Raw genomic sequence first — 17,972 nt, forward strand, 5'->3', positions numbered from 1 at the left:
TGATGCATTAAATGAACACATTTATGATGCGTTATTTAAATGTTATTGGTCACTGAACTGATATTTTCTTTGGTTTAGACCACTTTATATCAGACTAGTGTAACATGGCCCCTTACGTAAAATCAGTTTAACACCCTTGTTGTAAAGTCTTCATTGTAAAGGCAGCAAATCCTTTAGGCCTAAATGTTTCCTCATCGCTAATCACCATGAATGTTTCCAGTTCCCGGTGTGCAATATTGACTTTATTCAGATCATGTACTTTAACACTTCTTCCATTATCTTTTATTAAACCTCACAAACATAAACCTCCTCCAACTACAGCTACTATTTGCTCTATAAATCGCTTTTTGCCCTCTTGTGGTTAAAACAATGTATTGCATCTACAGACTACTGAGGCTGGTGATATCTGAGCATGACTGAAAATAGTGCATGAAACACACACACACACACACACACACAAATCTGTGAGCTCTTTGCTCATTTGCTGCCCTGCAGTGGTCAGAGTAATCTAGAAGAACAAATCTTGCATGTTTCGGAGTCAAATATGTTAATGCTGTGAAAGCAGAGAATGTCACTTCATCGTGTAATGTAATATTCTTAACTTATATGTCTGTAGGCAGATGATGGAACAGCATCAGATGCAAATTGAAAGGGAGCGACGGACATCTGGCTCGGCAGGTAAAGAGTCTGCACAATACAACTGGCCACTTTTAACGATATAAAAAGTGGACCTTCTGCCAAGGTTTTTTGGAGGGTACTTCACACTCAACACTGCAAACTCCAGACACAATTCCCTTCCCTGACCTCACAGTTTCCAGATCATTTATCACTAAACTGCTTATTCAGACAATACTTTCTCTCTTACTCTGTCAATTCATTTTTTTTTCTACTCATGCTTCCCCATGTATCAGTCCAGCTCAGACCAATACCTCCCATAATTCCATACACATACTCATCAGATTTCAGTCTGACAGCTGAGACTTAATACATGTTCTACACAGCATGGGCCATGTCTTCGCTCATAATTTTGCTTACGCTTACATATTATTTCTTTTTGAAGGAATTTCTGTTGATCTTTTTTTGATTTTCATCACTGTCACTTTTCTCTTCTTCTGTGTGTCACTTCTTCTTTCCATTCCTGTCTCAGTTTCCACCCTGCAGTTTAAAGTGTCTGCCTGTCAGTCCAACACCTCTCCAACAGAATACAGGCAGTTTCGTGCCAACACACTCCCCTCCCACACCCGCCTCGCCCCCTCCCCTCCTTCCTCCTCCTGCTCCTCCTCTTCCTCACAGGAGCGAGAGAGCATCTCTCACATGAAGGACTCATCTCAGAAAAAGACTCAGCAGTTTTCACAGCTCTCCACCTCCCTGGCTTCTGCATTTTCTCCCGTGCAGCCAGGGGGCACTCTACCTTCGCGAAATGTGAGACAGATCCCTCTCTCTCCCCCCACATGCCGCCAGTCTGACCCCAAAGATGCTACCTGGACCTCTGCTCATATATATGGCCCAAATAGCTCTTCATCCCAGCCAGTCATACCTCTTAACCAACTGGTACATCCCACTACCTCCACCCAGGTTGATGCTAACAGCCAGTTAGAGCACTACCACCCTTTCCAGACCTCTTTCTCCAAGTCTGTCTCTGGGCCTCCTCCTCTCCCACAATACTGTAATCCTGAGCTCTCCTACCCTTCCCACTGCAAGGATATTCTCCTTCCTGCTCACACTGGTCAGTGTGTTCAAGGCCATGCCCACCAGCCACAGCTTGCTGCCTCTATCAGCCCTCAGCCCCCCAGTGAAAACACACCTTTCTCTTGTAGCTCTGTGTCACTCGAGACCACACCCCCTGCTGTTTCTCAGGCTGTCACCGCACCCAGCAGTAAGTAACTCAGATCACCATGTAGCTGGCTGTAGAGTGTGTTTGGGGACTTCAGCATGGTTCTCACCCACACTACACACAGCTGTTGCACAAAGCAGGACTGATGATGTACACACCTCTTACTTACTGCTTGAAGAAACAATACAGTTGCTGTAATGGTGACTAGTTGGAAATACTGGTACATTACACATTCATCAGGCTGTTGGCTCTTCAACCGAGTGTTCTCATACATTCACCGTCACACTACTCAGCTCATTTTTACAGATAACCGGTGACATAGTGCCTAAGCTTATGCAACTGGATAATAGATGCAGTACAATGGGACTCATTTATTTATCTGGATATGAACAGATTTATTCATAAATCTTTCACAGGAACATTTACACAAGAACCATGTTGTTCATGAACATCCAGTTTATTTCCTACGAAAATTCTTTGTGTAAATTTCTCTATAACAATACTAACCTGTGAACCTTGAACAGTATGTTTCTGGTCATATAATTAGCACAAGTTACTGCAAATTTATATACAGATTATGTTGACGAGTTTAAATAGTTGTAACTTATTTATTTCAGTTGCACAAAAGTATTTTGTGATAAATTTTTTAAACTTCCTGCTTTAATAATAATAATAATAATAATAATAATAATAAGTTGCCAGGCACAACAAACCTCGCCCAGCAGCACTTATTTTATACCTATATGTTGATAATGATTTTATACCTAATATCTCTCATTTCTCAGATTTAGATTTTGAATCAGAATCGTATGTTTGTGAAAGAGAGCATTACATTCAGAACCAGAATCACATGTGTCTGTGAGAAAGAGAATCAGAACCAGAACTAGAAGGAAGATATCATGAAAAAAAGAATTTGACCTTTTTGGTGACCATGACCTTGACCGAATGCCCCTCGAACTTTTGGAGGCTCTATTTAAGACCAATGCCCATCTATCCTGAAAGTTTCATAAAGATTGGTCCAGCCCTTTTCCCGTAATGTTACAAACAAAGAAACCCCACCAAAAACAATATCTTGCCTCCTGGGCCCTGTACTACGAAGCGGGTTTTCTGGCTTACCAGGGTAACTTCGAGAGTAACTTGATCACGTGCAGCGTAACTTCCCGATTAACCCATACTACGAAAGCTGGCTATGTTCAAACCGAGGTATGCTGCCATGGCAACTTACGCTGCATCTCAAACCTGCTCGTCTCAGGTTATGTTCTTGGTTAACCCGAGGTTTCCGATTAACCACACCCTTTTTAAACACCACCTCTCCACCGACATTTCCTCTAGAGACAATGCCAGCGTACCTGGATGACCCGTGCGATATCGGAGCGCAGATTAGAGATGGGATTTATGGCTCTTTGATCGCATCTTTGTGATCCGTTCTTTGAAAAGAGCCGTTCAAAAGACTGGCTCATTTGGCTCTTTTTAAATATTTATTCAGTTTTAAGAAGACAGCGTCTAAAGAAGCCAGATCCCTCTGCTTAGACAGTGACATCAATATTTCTGGACATACCTTTTATATAAAGCAACCTAGACTTACATTATTGTAACCCCTAAACGCTCATAAATAACCATTAAAAAACAATGAGGGCTTCAATGAATGTCCATGCAGAACGGCTTTTCTGTAAAAAAAAAAAAAAAAAGAACCCACTCAAGAACATAGTTACCAAGAACGCAAGAATATTTTATAGAAAAACACTTGTTTTACAAAAACATTTAAGTCTGAGATACAAAATAGATACAACTACAATAAATATAACACAAGAACTAGTTATCACACAAGAACATTTTAATAGAAAAAAACAAAAAATTTCTATATTAAAAATATTGAAATTGTAACAAAAATAGATACAACTAAACAGTCAGATAAATAGATAAAGTTATAACAAGAACACAAGATTATTTTAATAGGAAAAAACAAACTATTAATGCAAAAAATATATTATTATTAGAAAAATAGATACAACTAGACAAACAGATAAATAAATAAAATACACAAAAATAGAACAAACAAAATGACGATAGAATAAATTAAATGAACGTCCGTGAAAAGTAGTTTCCCCACAATATTATCATTAATATCACACAACAACATTATAAACTATATACAAAACAATTTGAACTATTAGGCAAACAGATAAAACTTGAATAAATAAAAGGCAAATGAATGCTTGCCTGCACGCGCACACACACACCATTATGAATGATGTTTTTATATTTCATTTTCACCTGTTGCCAGGTGCGTTTGGCACTGCTGTTGCCTCTGAAATGTTCACAGGACCGACACCAACTTAGTCAAAGGGACTGAACAGTCAGTCATCCTAATTCATGTGACTCTGTGCACATATCAGCTTAAGTAGGCTACTCCATGAATTTACCATACCAAATTTTATTCAGGATTTTTCGGACATTAAACAAGCTATATATGACTGGGGCCACGTCGAAGGACCATTTTCTGTGACTTGTGATTGATCATGAAGCTTCTCTCATCCTATACTTCTGTTCTGGAACATGTAGAAGGGAGAATGTACTTGCGCATTTACCCGATCGGCAATTCGTTGCCAACATGCTTGCCGCTCCTTATTGGCAGCCGCTGTGTTAGATTTTGCTCTTAATGTTGTTTTGAACTCCTCGTAGCTTTGCATTATGACAGCGCATTCTTCCTCCGTGAAGTACGGCGACCGTGCCATTGTGAACAGTGGTGATTTGCGCTGATAACCTCCCCTTTAACGTGAATGCGCATTAACCCTGATTAGGTTAAACCAGGTTCAACAAATCAACTTCATAACTGGCGTCGTAGTACCGTTTAACCCCAAACAAGATAACCAGGTTTTGTCAACCCCGGTTTAGCGGGGGAACCCTGGGTTACTTCTGGGTAGGTTAACCTCCGTTCGTAGTACAGGGCCCTGGCGGACTCCGTCCCAGTTGAGGTAAAAACAATAACAAACAAACAAACCTCACTGAAAACAATATCTCGGCCCCTCGTGGACTCTGTCCCGGGTGAGGTAAAAACAACAACAACAACAAACAAACAAACAAACAAACAAACCCCACCAAAAACAATATCTCGCCCCCTGGTGGACTCCGTCCCGGGTGAGGTAAAAAAAACAAACAAACAAACCCCACCAAAAACAACATCTCGCCCCCTGGTGGACTCCGTCCCGGGTGAGGTAAAAAAAACAAAAAAGACAAAGAAACCCCACCGAAAACAATATCTCGCCCCCGGTGGACTCTGTCCAAGGCAAGATAAAAAACAAACAAACAAAGAAACCACACCGAAAACAATATCTCGCCCCCTGGTGGACTCCGTCCCAGGTGAGGTGGTAATAATAATAATAATAATAATAATAATAAACAACTTTATTAGGTAAAGGGTTTCAAAAGCTGACACTTATTTACATGAAAGCTGTGGATAACAAATATAAAGGAATGGCAAATATATCATAAGAAATAGAATAAATAAAAATATAATGTGGATAAAAATATTAAAACTTATGGTGATTTGTATTGACAATGGAAACTTTATGAAATAGTGTGAAAATTATAATAACTTAGAAGTTTGAGTACACCGGACAATTTTGAGTTTATCTAGAACATTTTTAGTTATATACATAACCAGCAGTTTGAGCAAAACTTTACTTCCTTACTGACTTGAAAGAAAGCAATCCAAATGATGTCCAGAAATCAAGACAAATAAGACTAGCCATTAAATTAGAACAAAAGAAATGGCACCCTATAAAAGGAGGAAGTGTTAGTGTGTATGTAAGTGCTACAATGGCTGAGCAAGATTATCGGAAGTTTCAGCATGCATTCCTTTGGAAGCACTCTTTCACCATTTAGGCATCATTTTGTTTTCATTCAGGACTCTTGTAGAACTAATGGAACTAATGGAAACAGTTGTCCTGTGAACGTGCTTTGTAATTTATGGGTGGTTGGTGAGTACCAAAAAAAAAAATTAAAGAAATAAAACTTTGTAGGTCTGGAGTAAATTTTTAGTTCAGTTTGGCTTAAGAAAACACTCACAACGTCACAGAACTTTAGTAAAAGATTGATAAAGGAGGCCCACTGTGAGTAAGATATTACCTTTCTTGAGCTTCTGACTGACTACATTTCCATCAGAAATGATTACTATTAAAGAACTTCATTTTATACTTTCAGTTTATACTCTACTTATTCTTTAAGTCTAAAAGTGTGTCATCAACCATGTATACTACTTTATTAGTGACTAGTAAATTATTCAGAACAAAAGGGAAATACTATAGGGAGATAGGGAAGAACTCGTGGGGGGGAATAACTGAGATGACCATGAATGAAGTAATGGATCTCTAGAGTCTGGGGATGTATATTTTATGTATGGGTTAAACTGTAGCAAGTAGCAGTCAAGAGTTTGGACACATTCATAGGTTTTTCTGTATTGTGACTATTTTCTACATTGTAGAACAATACTGAAGACATCAAAACTATGGAATAACATATGGAACATATATGGAATTATGTGGTAAACAAGAAAGTGTTAAAAAATGTTTGATATTTTAGATTCTTCAGCGTAGCCACAGTTTACCTTGATGACGCTTTGCACACTATTGGCATTATCTTAACCAGCTTCATGAGGTAGTCACCTGGAATGCTTTTCAATTAACAGGCGTGCCTCGTCAAAAGTTCATCTCATCTTATCTCATTATCTGTAGCCGCTTTATCCTTCTACAGGGTTGCAGGCAAGCTGGAGCCTATCCCAGCTGACTACGGGCGAAAGGCGGGGTACACCCTGGACAAGTCGCCAGGTCATCACAGGGCTGACACATAGACACAGACAACCATTCACACTCACATTCACACCTACGGTCAATTTAGAGTCACCAGTTAACCTAACCTGCATGTCTTTGGACTGTGGGGGAAACCGGAGCACCCGGAGGAAACCCACGTGGACACGGGGAGAACATGCAAACTCCGCACAGAAAGGCCCTCGCCGGCCACGGGGCTCGAACCCGGACCTTCTTGCTGTGAGGCGACAGCGCTAACCACTACACCACCGTGCCGCCCCAAACAGTAAATAGTACATAATAAAAATACAGTAAATAGCCCTATTCCACAACTGTAGTAATCCATATTATGTCAAGAACCGCTCAGCTAAGTAAAGAAAAACGACATCTATCATTACTTAAATACATGAAATGTCTTTTAATTAATACAAATAAAGAAAAGCCATTGGATTAGAACCAGTTCAAAATTACAATTATTTTGATGAACTTGCTTTTTTTTGTGTGGATGTGTCGATATAATATAAAGAACATGACACGGTGGTGCAAAGATATGAAGTTTATCTTTGAGTGGTGAACATATTCACGAGTGAGTGAAGCAAACAAGTGAAAATATTTTCAACATCAGGAAAATAAACTTCATATCTTCAAACCAATGTGTGATGTTCTTTTTATTATATTGACACATCCACACAAAAAAAGTACCCAAATTTATCAAAACAATTCATCGATTTTCTCATGAGTAAAGATATTGGAAAATATGTTACTTGATGTCCCAGATGTAATTCATATGAAAAATATGAGTGGCATATTTCCCAGTAAAACACTCATGTCTATATAATGTATGTATGTATATATGTATGTATGTGTTTATTTTGGAATGGCTAAATTGGTACAGTTGTCACGTCTATCAGTACTACTACCTTTATTTGTAAATTGATTGAATAAATGTAATAAAAAACCGCACCATTTCATCTTCATCTCAGTTATTAGTATTTGAGCATTATTTGCTCGAAAAAAGAAACAGTCTTTCCTGTGCTTGGGCCGTTTTACAAAGACGTTTGATTTGTTAATGCTCTTATTTTAGCTCAAGTCAATACAATCTACACAAAAATGTTTAATGAGTCGATTATCTGGGCGGCACGGTGGTGTAGTGGTTAGCGCTGTCGCCTCACAGCAAGAAGGTCCTGGGTTCGAGCCCCGTGGCCGGCGAGGGCCTTTCTGTGTGGAGTTTGCATGTTCTCCCCGTGTCCGCGTGGGTTTCCTCCGGGTGCTCCGGTTTCACCCACAGTCCAAAGACATGCAGGTTAGGTTAACTGGTGACTCTAAATTGACCGTAGGTGTGAATGTGAGTGTGAATGGTTGTCTGTGTCTATGTGTCAGCCCTGTGATGACCTGGCGACTTGTCCAGGGTGTACCCCGCCTTTCTCCCGTAGTCAGCTGGGATAGGCTCCAGCTTGCCTGCGACCCTGTAGAAGGATAAAGCGGCTAGAGATAATGAGATGAGTCGATTATCTTTTTTTTTAGTATTATTTCACTTGAAATTGGCTCATTTTGATATGAAACACCAAATCTACCATTACAAAAATTACTTAATTGAGTCATATATAATGCCTGTGCACTCATCCCTGTTTTTTTTTTCAGCAGGTCCTCCCATCCCTCCAGGACATCCCTCCATGCTCTCCTCCACTCCCCCCCTCCATCCCCCTGCTCCTGCTCCCATGGCAGGTCCTCCAGCTCCTCCAGCTCCTCCACCTCCACCTGGACCTCCTCCGCCAGCTGCTGCACCTCCTCCTAACCCCCCTCCTCTCCCAGCTCCATCAGGCTTGGCTGCAGCTCTGGCTGGTGCCAAACTGCGTAAAGTACAGCGAGTAAGTGGCCAACGCTTTCTTGGCCCGGCTACATAAGAATGCATTAGTGGGTGTTGTTTGCATCCACTCACCAGCCTATTTAATAAGAACACCTGTACACCTGCACATTCATGCAATTATCCAGTCAGCCAATCATGTGGCAGCAGTGCAGTGCATACAGTCATGCAGATACTGGTAAAGAGCTTTAGTTAGTGTACACATCAAACATCAGAATGGGGAGTATATTATCTCAGGTTTGTATATTTCATTCACAACAATCTTCAGCATTTACACAGCATGTTCTGTGGGTGGAAACATATTGTTGATGAGGGAGCTCAGACGACAATGACTTGACAGGTCGGTCATTTGAGCTGACAGGAAGGGTATGGTAACTCACATAAACACTCTTTATAACCATGGTAAGTAGAAAAGTATCTCAGAATGCACAGCATGTTGAACGTTAGGTGGATGGGCTACAACAGCAGAAGACCACACTGGGTGGTCCTCCTGTCAGCCAAAAAAAGGAACCTGAGTCTACGTCATCATCACTGCCAAACCCAATCCGGGCTTGAGGCGAACCATGAACCGTTGGCTTGACCAGAATTGCAGCAATAGGGTAGCTAGTTCCTTTCTGTGCACTCACACACACACACACATTCACACCTATGGGCAATTTAGGCCCTGTCCACACGGCAACGGATTCAGGTGAATCTGATAGAACTGTTTATCGTTTCAGCCTGGCGTCCACACGGCACCGGCGTTTTGGGTGCCCCAAAACGAAATCTTTTGAGAACGGGTTCCAGAGTGAAAAAAATCTGGCAACGGCGCCGTTGCGAAGTCGTCTGGATGAGTAGAACGGATTTGTTTACGATGACGTCACAACCACATGACTGTCAGTGCTTCACGCCAGGTAGAAGTGTAACGAACTCGATGCGAGTTGTCAACAAATCCTATAACTTGGTTCATGAAACGCACTTACAAAATATTTTCACTGTGAATATTTATTGTGTAATGGTGCAAAGTGAGAGAGAGAGAGAGAGAGAGAATAGCCCTTAGGGCAGAGTCTTTAGTCCAAACACTGTGGAAGCAGTACCAAACCGCGCACCGCCCGTGCGCTTTCCAAAAACAAAAACAATCCCACCAGCAAACACAGGAAAAATAAAGGAGCGATCTCACCTCTTCAGATGTTGGTTTAAGTCCGACAATACATTCCTCAAAAAGGGCGTAGAAGAACAAAGCAATCCATCAACGTGTAGCATTCAATTTATTCCGGACCATTAAAGAATTCTGGAGGATATCAGAATGTTGGCGTACCGGCTTCCATCTACCCCCATTCATTCCTCTTTCCGCGTCTTTCGTTTTATGCTACTGATTAATAATCAAACCTTTATGTGGCTAATGCTACAGAAGAAGGGGTTTATGCGCATGCATCTACTTCTTCTATTGTTCTGGTGTCTCCGATGGGACCGTCTTACAGCGCACGTAGAGGTGTGGCATGTGTATTGCATCGTTTTCAGCAAGCGTTGCGTTGCCACATGAACCTGAAATTTTACTGATCCGTTGCCCATGTGGACGCGATATTTAAAAAAAAAAAATCTCGTTGCCATTGTCGTGTGGATGTAGCCTTAGAGTAGCCAGTTAACCTAACTGCATGTCTTTGGGGGAAACCGGAGCACACAGAGGAAACCCAAACAGGCACGGGGAGAACATGCAAACTCCACACAGAAAGGTCCCTGTTGGCCACTGGGCTCGAACGCAGAACCTTCTTGCTGTAAGGCAGCAGAGCTAACCACTACACTACCGTGCCACCCCCCTGAGTCTACAGTGGATACAAATGTACCATACTGGACAGCTGAAGACTAGAAAAAGACCAGACGATGTTTTCCGATCTTCAGCTGACTCGTCTTGACCTGTATGTGCATGATTTTATGCGTTTTGCTGTTGTCACATGATTGGCTGATTAATTAATTGCAAGAATGGGTAGTTCCTAATAAAAAGTCATGGGTGAGTATATATTGTTTGTAAAGTTTGAGAAGCTGTGAAATAGTGATGAGCATTACTCCTAATTTCTACAAATTAAATTATTTTGCCCTTTGCATTTTACATGAATTGAACTTTGCCGGTGTCGATTCATTTGATTCACCACTCAAGGCCTGTCCAAAAACACTGAGCATGGTTATGCTTTCAGACAATTACAGTGACTATAATGACAACATTCTTTATGGTTAAGAGAGTATATTCATAGAGGGCATGTTTAGGGTTTAATGGTTTTATCTTATTTAGTCACGATGTATTAAATACAGCTTTTAATTGTAACAAATATATTTATACAATAATGTACAGTAGTGCTCCTGGGTGAACACAAGTTTGTGCCATCGTTTTTCACCAACATATATTTATACTCTTTATAAGTGTCAGATTATAGTTAATAACTTCAGCACAGAGTATATTTTTGAGAGAAAATACAATTGTTTCACATGTATTACTAATAAGACTGACTTTATTAGAACAAACTATTCTCCTTTTGATTAATAGAAGATGTGAATTATATATGAGACATTGAGTTGTTAACTAATAAACTGGGGACAGAGTAATTTGTTGAGCAATGTAATATTTATCTGTTCTGGGCACGGCTGATGTCCTCTGTTTAAACCTGGCAGCCTGAGGAGAGCTCTGCAGGGCTGGGCAGTGCCAAGAATGATGCCAGCCGCTCCAGTGGAGGCAGTGGAGGAGGGGGAGAGGGCCTCATGCAAGAAATGAATGCCCTCCTAGCACGAAGGTCAGTCTGAGTCAGTACCTTAGATTCGATTAATTTATTTAATCGCCGATAGTCACACTGATTTGACCATAAATTGTCTTCTCTTTACTTCAGGAGGAAAGCTTCTGAAAAACCTGAAGACAGTCAAAATGTTTGTTCATTTCTCAGAGAGATATTCACATTTTACACTTTTTTCTTCTTTACATTAAGTAGTTAATAATTCCATTAATTTTGTATGAAATGTTGTGTACGCTTTTTTTTTTTTTTGCAGGAAGAGTCCAACGGCTCACCAGCTTCACGTGGTTCAGGTTAGCAGAAATGTAAAATTATGTACTCACTGTCCACCTTATTAGGAATGCCTGCACATTCATGCAGTTATCTAATCAGCCAATCATGTGGCAGCAGCACAATGCATCAAATCAGATAATGTTAACATCATGAAGACAAACTATGATTCCTGTGACTCTGATTGTGGCATGGGTGTTGGTGCCAGATGGACTGGTTTGAGTATTTCAGAAACTGCTGATCTCCTGGGAATTTCACACACAACAGTCTCTAGAGTTTACACAGAATGGTGTGAAAAACAAAAACCAGTAAGTGAGCGACAGTTTTGTGGGTAGAAACAAATGCCTTGTTGATAAGAGAGGTCAGAGGACAATGGACAGACTGGTTTGAACTGCCAGGAAGGATATAGCAACTCATACAATCACTCTTTACAACCATGGTGAGCAGAAAAGCATCTCAGCATGCACAAAACATCAAACCTTGAGGTGGATGGGCTACAACAGCAGAAGAGCACACTGGGTTCAACTCATGCCAGCTAAGAACAGGACTTCCTGCTATACTACAAACTTCCTGTCAGCTCAAACTCATCTGGTCATTCTCCTCTGATCTTTCTCATCATCGTGGTGTTTCAGCCTGCAGAACCTCTGCACACAGGATGTTCCCCCTGCATCATTCTATATAAACTCTAGTGTGTGAAAATCCCAGGAGATCAGCAGTTTATGATTGGCTGATTGGATAACTGCAGAAGTGAGCAGGTGTACAGGTTTTCCTGTTAAAGTGTTCACCGAGTAATCACTGGCCTGTAAAAGCTAGACTTTCTTGTGCATTTAAAGCTATACGGCCTTTCGATTTCATAAAATCTGTGAAATTTAGTTCCTTCTGAAATTTGGTCATTGTGATATGCTTATTTCTGTAATATCTAAAAAAAAAATTAAAAAAAACCCCATGCCTTTCTGTGGCTGGGAAGTTATTTAACTTGAGGGGATTCCCTAGCAAATAATGTGCATGAAATCGCTTGCTTCACACAGTCAAGCAGACAGAGGAAGTCCAGTGTGCGCATGCGCATATTTACCTTCTTCGTCGTCTTCTTTTGAGTTTTACTGCAGCTGGCATCCACAATGTTGCATTACTGCCATGCACAGGTTTACCTTGACCGTGCACTGACAGTTACATCATTCTGTCACTAAATGAACAGCTGATCACACCGAGGTGCTCACTGACCGCCAATATTTATTAGTTTGGTCCTGCGTTTCCTTTCCTTCGCAACATAACATCTTTTCTTCTCGCTTTCCGTTACTGTAGTCAGTCTTTCACGTTTCATTCGCACACTCATGTCCTCCATTTTTCTCTACTGTTTCAAATTTGTATCCCACAATGCCTTGCATGAACGGGGAAAGCCCACCATGTGATGCATGACGTAGTATCTTAAATTGGGTCATGGTGAAGCAAGAAACAATCACAGAGAATTTAGAGCCACATGGCCCTGAAGTCATTAATTGTTCTATTTAATAAAATTGGAAGTCTGTGATTTGAATTCAGTAGCTGTCAGTCCACTAAACAAAAATAGTTGGGTGTTAGGGAAAATTCTTTTTATGACCTACACTTGAAAAATCTGAAAAGCAGTCTACCTTTAAGATAAAGTTAAGCATTGTTAAAATGTATTTATTTGACTGGTACACTTGTGAATGCCTAGGTATTTGAGTTGCATAGTTGGAATATTTCTAAATAATATTTAAAAAAAAAAAATCACAGTTCCCATCAGAATATGGCCAAACCTCATAGCTGTCAGTTCAAGATAGATATCTTAATAGATCAGATACAGCCAAACTGGCTTCTGTTTCACACGTGAGGTGTTATGTAAAGCTTTTTACTGAGAATGACATTTTAATGGGCTCAAAACTCTTTCACCAACCTGTTAAACTACCAGCATCTCATTTGAATCACATTATGTAAAGTATCTTTTGATTGCTTTGTAATAAACCAAGAGTATATTTATATCTTTATTTCTGGTTAAATTGTGCATGACAAGGAGCATACAAACTGGTGCATAAAATATGGAAAGGCTACATTCTGAATGCAGTATTTTGAAATGGCTGCACAAAAACACTTATTTTACACACAATATGAAATTATGTCTAGAATGAAGGATATTTAGGAAACTTTTGAAGATGTTAACATGAACAGTAATCGGTCATGATATTTCGGAAATTGTTCAAAGATTGAGGTTTATTGATCAAGATTGGCATCAAACAGGATAAGGAAGAAGAAGGGAAAAAAAACACCTTCCTGATACAGACTAACTTGGATTTGGATACCATTTGGAAATAAAGCATTGGTTCAAAAAATGTGTACAGGATCATGTAAAGAGGACAAAAGTTGAGCCACATTACACATAATATCTAGCCATTTCTTAGAGAATGGACCAGTTTCCAATTAGAAAGCCTTGCTCTGGTCTCTGTGTCAATTAATTCAACATTTTGTTTATTTAAAAAAAAAAAAGTGTAAATTGTTTTCACACCTAACCAAGTTTTGATTTCCAGATGCTCTGAAGAAGCCATGGGAGCGAGCAAATTCTTCAGACAAATCCTCTGCTGGATCAAGGTCACTTTCACATAAATTTGATTTGATCAATTTGTTTGTTCTTTTCCTTTCAGTAATACCACTCTTTCCATGTCCAAAGACAAGCAAACATCTAACTGAATGTCTGCCTGGTGCATTAGCCTTAGGTTTATACAAGTCAATGGGCACATGACATGGCAAGCCACATAATGGCTGAGCAAAATGCCTTGGTAACTATTGTGGGTCTTATCAACACACAGCTTCTCAAAACATGTGTGGTGCTTGAAAGTTTGTGAACCCTTTCGAATTTTCTATATTTCTGCATAAATATGACCTTAAACATCATCAGATTTTCACACAAGTCCTAAAAGTAGATAAAGAGAACCCAGTTAAACAAATGAGACAAAAATATTATACTTGGTCATTTATTTATTGAGGAAAATGATCCAATATTACATATATGTGAGTGGCAAAAGTATGTGAACCTTTGCTTGCAGTATCTGATGTGACTCCCTTGTGCAGCAATAACTGCAACTAAACATTTCCAGTAACTGTTGATCAGTCCTGCACACCGGCTTGGAGGAATTTTAGCCCATTCCTCCATACAGAACAGCTTCAATGCTGGGATGTTGGTGGGTTTCCTCACATGAACTGCTCACTTCAGGTCCTTCCACAACATTTCGATTGGATTAAGATCAGGACTTTGACTTGGCCATTCCAAAATATAAACTTTATTCTTCTTTAACCATTCTTTGGTAGAACGACTTGTGTGCTTAGGGTCGTTGTCTTGCTGCATGACCCACCTTCTCTTGAGGTTCAGTTCATGGACAGATGTCCTGACATTTTCCTTTAGAATTCGCTGTTATAATTCAGAATTCATTGTTCTATCAATGATGGCAAGCCATCCTGGCCCAGATGCAGCAAAACAGGCCCAAACCATGATACTACCACCATCATGTTTCACAGATGGGATAAGGTTCTTATGCTGGAATGCAGTGTTTTCCTTTCTCCAAACATAACGCTTCTCATTTAAACCAAAGAGTTCTATTTTGGTCTCATCCGTCCACAAAACATTTTTCCAATAGCCTTCTGGCTTGTCCACATGATCTTTAGCAAACTGCAGACAAGCAGCAAATGTTCTTTTTGGAGAGCAGTGGCTTTCTCCTTACAACCCTGTCATGCACACCATTGTTGTTCAGTGTTCTACTAATGGTGGACTCATGAACATTAGCCAATGTGAGAGAGGTCTTCAGTTGCTTAGAAGTTACCCTGGGGTCCTTTGTGACCTCACCAACTATTACATGCCTTGCTCTTGGAGTGATCTCTATTGGTCAACCACTCCTGGGGAGGGCAACAATGGTCTTGAATTTCCTCCATTTGTACACAATCTGTCTGACTGTGGATTGATGGAGTCCAAACTCTTTAGAGATGGTTTTGTAACCTTTTCCAGCCTGATGAGCATCAACAACGCTTTTTCTGAGGTCCTCAGAAATCTCCTTTGTTCGTGCCATGATACACGTCCACAAACCTGTGTTGTGAAGATCAGACTTTGATAGATCCCTGTTCTTTAAATAAAACAGGGTGCCCACTCACACCTGATTGTCATCCCATTGATTGAAAACACCTGACTCCAATTTCACCTTCAAATTAACTGCTAATCTTAGAGGTTCACATACTTTTGCCACTCACAGATATGTAATATTGGATCATTTTCCTCAATAAATAAATGACCAGGTATAATTTTTGTCTCATTTGTTTAACTGGGTTCTCTTTATCTACTTTTAGGTCATATTTATGCAGAAATATAGAAAATTCTAACGGGTTCACAAACTTTCAAGCAATACTGTATTTCATGGGATCCTGGAGCAGCTTTATGTAAACAGAGTGAGTTTGTACAGAAGCTGTAGTTTTGACAACCTGATAAAACATGCATATATTGACAAGTTGTCACTGGAAAGCCACCAAGGCCTGAAGGGAATATGTAAATCGATCAACATTCTGATATAATGGTATCTCTGACCGAATTCAGCCGCTTCATTTTAAACATTTCTAAGGGCTTTATTATAAAATGTTCTATTTATTATTCCGAAGTAACCACGTCCTTAATGGCACAGGTTGAGAGCTGTTGGCAGCACCACTGACGGAGAATCAGGAGACTTCGACCGAATGAAACAGGTACGTTTTATACCCACACAGAATAGAAATGACCATTTAAAAGAATTTGCCCCAAGGGCCTGCTCAGGAACCACAATGAGACTTTTTTCATTTTCCTTCACAAAGGAGATCTTGGAGGAAGTTGTGCGTGAACTGCATAAAGTCAAAGATGAGATAATAGATGGTGAGAATTAACGCATTCTCTACTTGAACATACATTGTGCAACATTTGTGCAGCGATACTAGCATGGTTTGTATACTTTCCTTGTTTCTTTAGCCATTAGAAGAGAACTCACTAGGATGGGTACAACATAGTGTTTAGAACCATTAACACCACCAGAAGGCTCTTGGGGAAAGTACGGAAAGGATCCTGTGACGAGTTGGAGGAATTGTCTTGCAACATAGCTGCAACGGCATGGAAAAGGTTGGTGTTGCAGGAATGTTGCATCAACAAGGAGCCTTACAGAAAGGAGCAAGAGAAATAAGCGAAATGAAAGTGAGTGAGAGTGAGTGTGTGTATGCATGTGCGAATGGATGAATGGATGGACCTTCACACTGAATTTTCTATTTACTTCTGTATAAACATTTAAAGACTAAGCCCACTGTGCAGTTTGCTGCTCCCAGTCTTTCAAGTCTTAAAGAGAAAATTGACTAGGTGGACCTTGATGAAGATTTGTGTTTTATACCGTTTTGTTTAATTACTGTTATTGTAAAAGTAATTTTATCATCAGTGGTATCAGCCAGAGACATAGAAACACAAAAGTTGCTCACTTTTGTCCACGTTTTATATTTTATCTTCATACTTTGGTTTTTGATAAGCACATTCAGCACACTTTTGCGCTGCTCTGTCACCATCCTACGTTACAGTTTTTTTTTTTTTTTTTGCCAATACAAAATGTTCACTGGATTTTTTTAGCTTCAATTTGAATTGGTAGTGTGAAGTTATTGATGATGGTCTTATGAGAGATGTACCTGTAGCTATAGCCCTGTGAGACACCAGTTTGTGGACTCTCCTCATTTGGTTTGAAAGAGAATTGGTTCCTAATATTGGGTCCTAAATTATTAAAATGATTAGCCTAGCCTACTGGGTTAATCCTCTTAAAAAGTCAACATTAAATGACCTTTGAATAAAAACACTGAATCTACAACTTGTGAATGTCTTCTTTTATATGTACAAGAAATATTTTTCATTTGTCCTATACACTTTGCATTCAGATGAATACTTCCAAACTCCACAACATTACATGTAATGCTAAATCACTTAATTTTACTTAATTGAAATTTAAAGGAAAAATATTTACCTATGGAGCACTTGCATGTGACGTCACAGCCGATCCAGATTGTGACAGACGCCATCTTGTAGGTCAAACGCCATATTTCCACCTTCTACTTCTGGTTCTACTTCTACCTTTTCTTCTGGAAAAACCTACTATATACAATTCTACTACAACGGCTGCGGCTACAAGCTCTCCCTACCTTACACGTTTTTTGTTTTGTGTGTGTATTTTTGCGTGTTGTTCATCTGTACCGGACTTCAATATCCACTACAACCATATGGACTTACTGGACATTGGTTTCCAGCAGAAAATGACGGTTTGTAGCAATTTCCAATCGCATGCACAACATTCCGGACGAGAAAAAAAAAAAAAAAAAATACATTCCGGACGAGATAGCGAGACCAGCGGGGTCTCCGTGGATTGTTATTGGAAGCAAAGCTAAGGAGGCGGCGC

At 39.9% G+C, this 17,972-nt stretch overlaps 1 protein-coding gene across 5 annotated transcripts in view; it reads left to right on the top strand.

Moving 5' to 3' along the window:
• evla (Enah/Vasp-like a) overlaps window positions 1-17,390 on the top strand; it is a 63,223-nt gene extending 45,833 nt beyond the window's left edge. For 3 of the 5 annotated variants that reach the window (XM_060934081.1, XM_060934077.1, XM_060934078.1), the window contains exons 5-13: window positions 617-678; window positions 8,281-8,507; window positions 11,147-11,265; window positions 11,359-11,395; window positions 11,516-11,552; window positions 14,070-14,130; window positions 16,203-16,263; window positions 16,369-16,426; window positions 16,520-17,390. In XM_060934081.1, coding sequence (XP_060790064.1) covers window positions 617-678; window positions 8,281-8,507; window positions 11,147-11,265; window positions 11,359-11,395; window positions 11,516-11,552; window positions 14,070-14,130; window positions 16,203-16,263; window positions 16,369-16,426; window positions 16,520-16,557 — 700 coding nt within the window. In that variant the 3' untranslated portion in view covers window positions 16,558-17,390. The remainder of the gene's footprint in view (window positions 1-616; window positions 679-8,280; window positions 8,508-11,146; window positions 11,266-11,358; window positions 11,396-11,515; window positions 11,553-14,069; window positions 14,131-16,202; window positions 16,264-16,368; window positions 16,427-16,519) is intronic. The other 2 variants (XM_060934079.1, XM_060934080.1) reach the window with 1 other exon arrangement.
• The last annotated feature ends 582 nt before the right edge of the window (window positions 17,391-17,972 follow it).

This window comes from Neoarius graeffei, chromosome 11 (assembly GCF_027579695.1).
Source record: "Neoarius graeffei isolate fNeoGra1 chromosome 11, fNeoGra1.pri, whole genome shotgun sequence".
Lineage (NCBI taxonomy): Eukaryota > Metazoa > Chordata > Actinopteri > Siluriformes > Ariidae > Neoarius > Neoarius graeffei.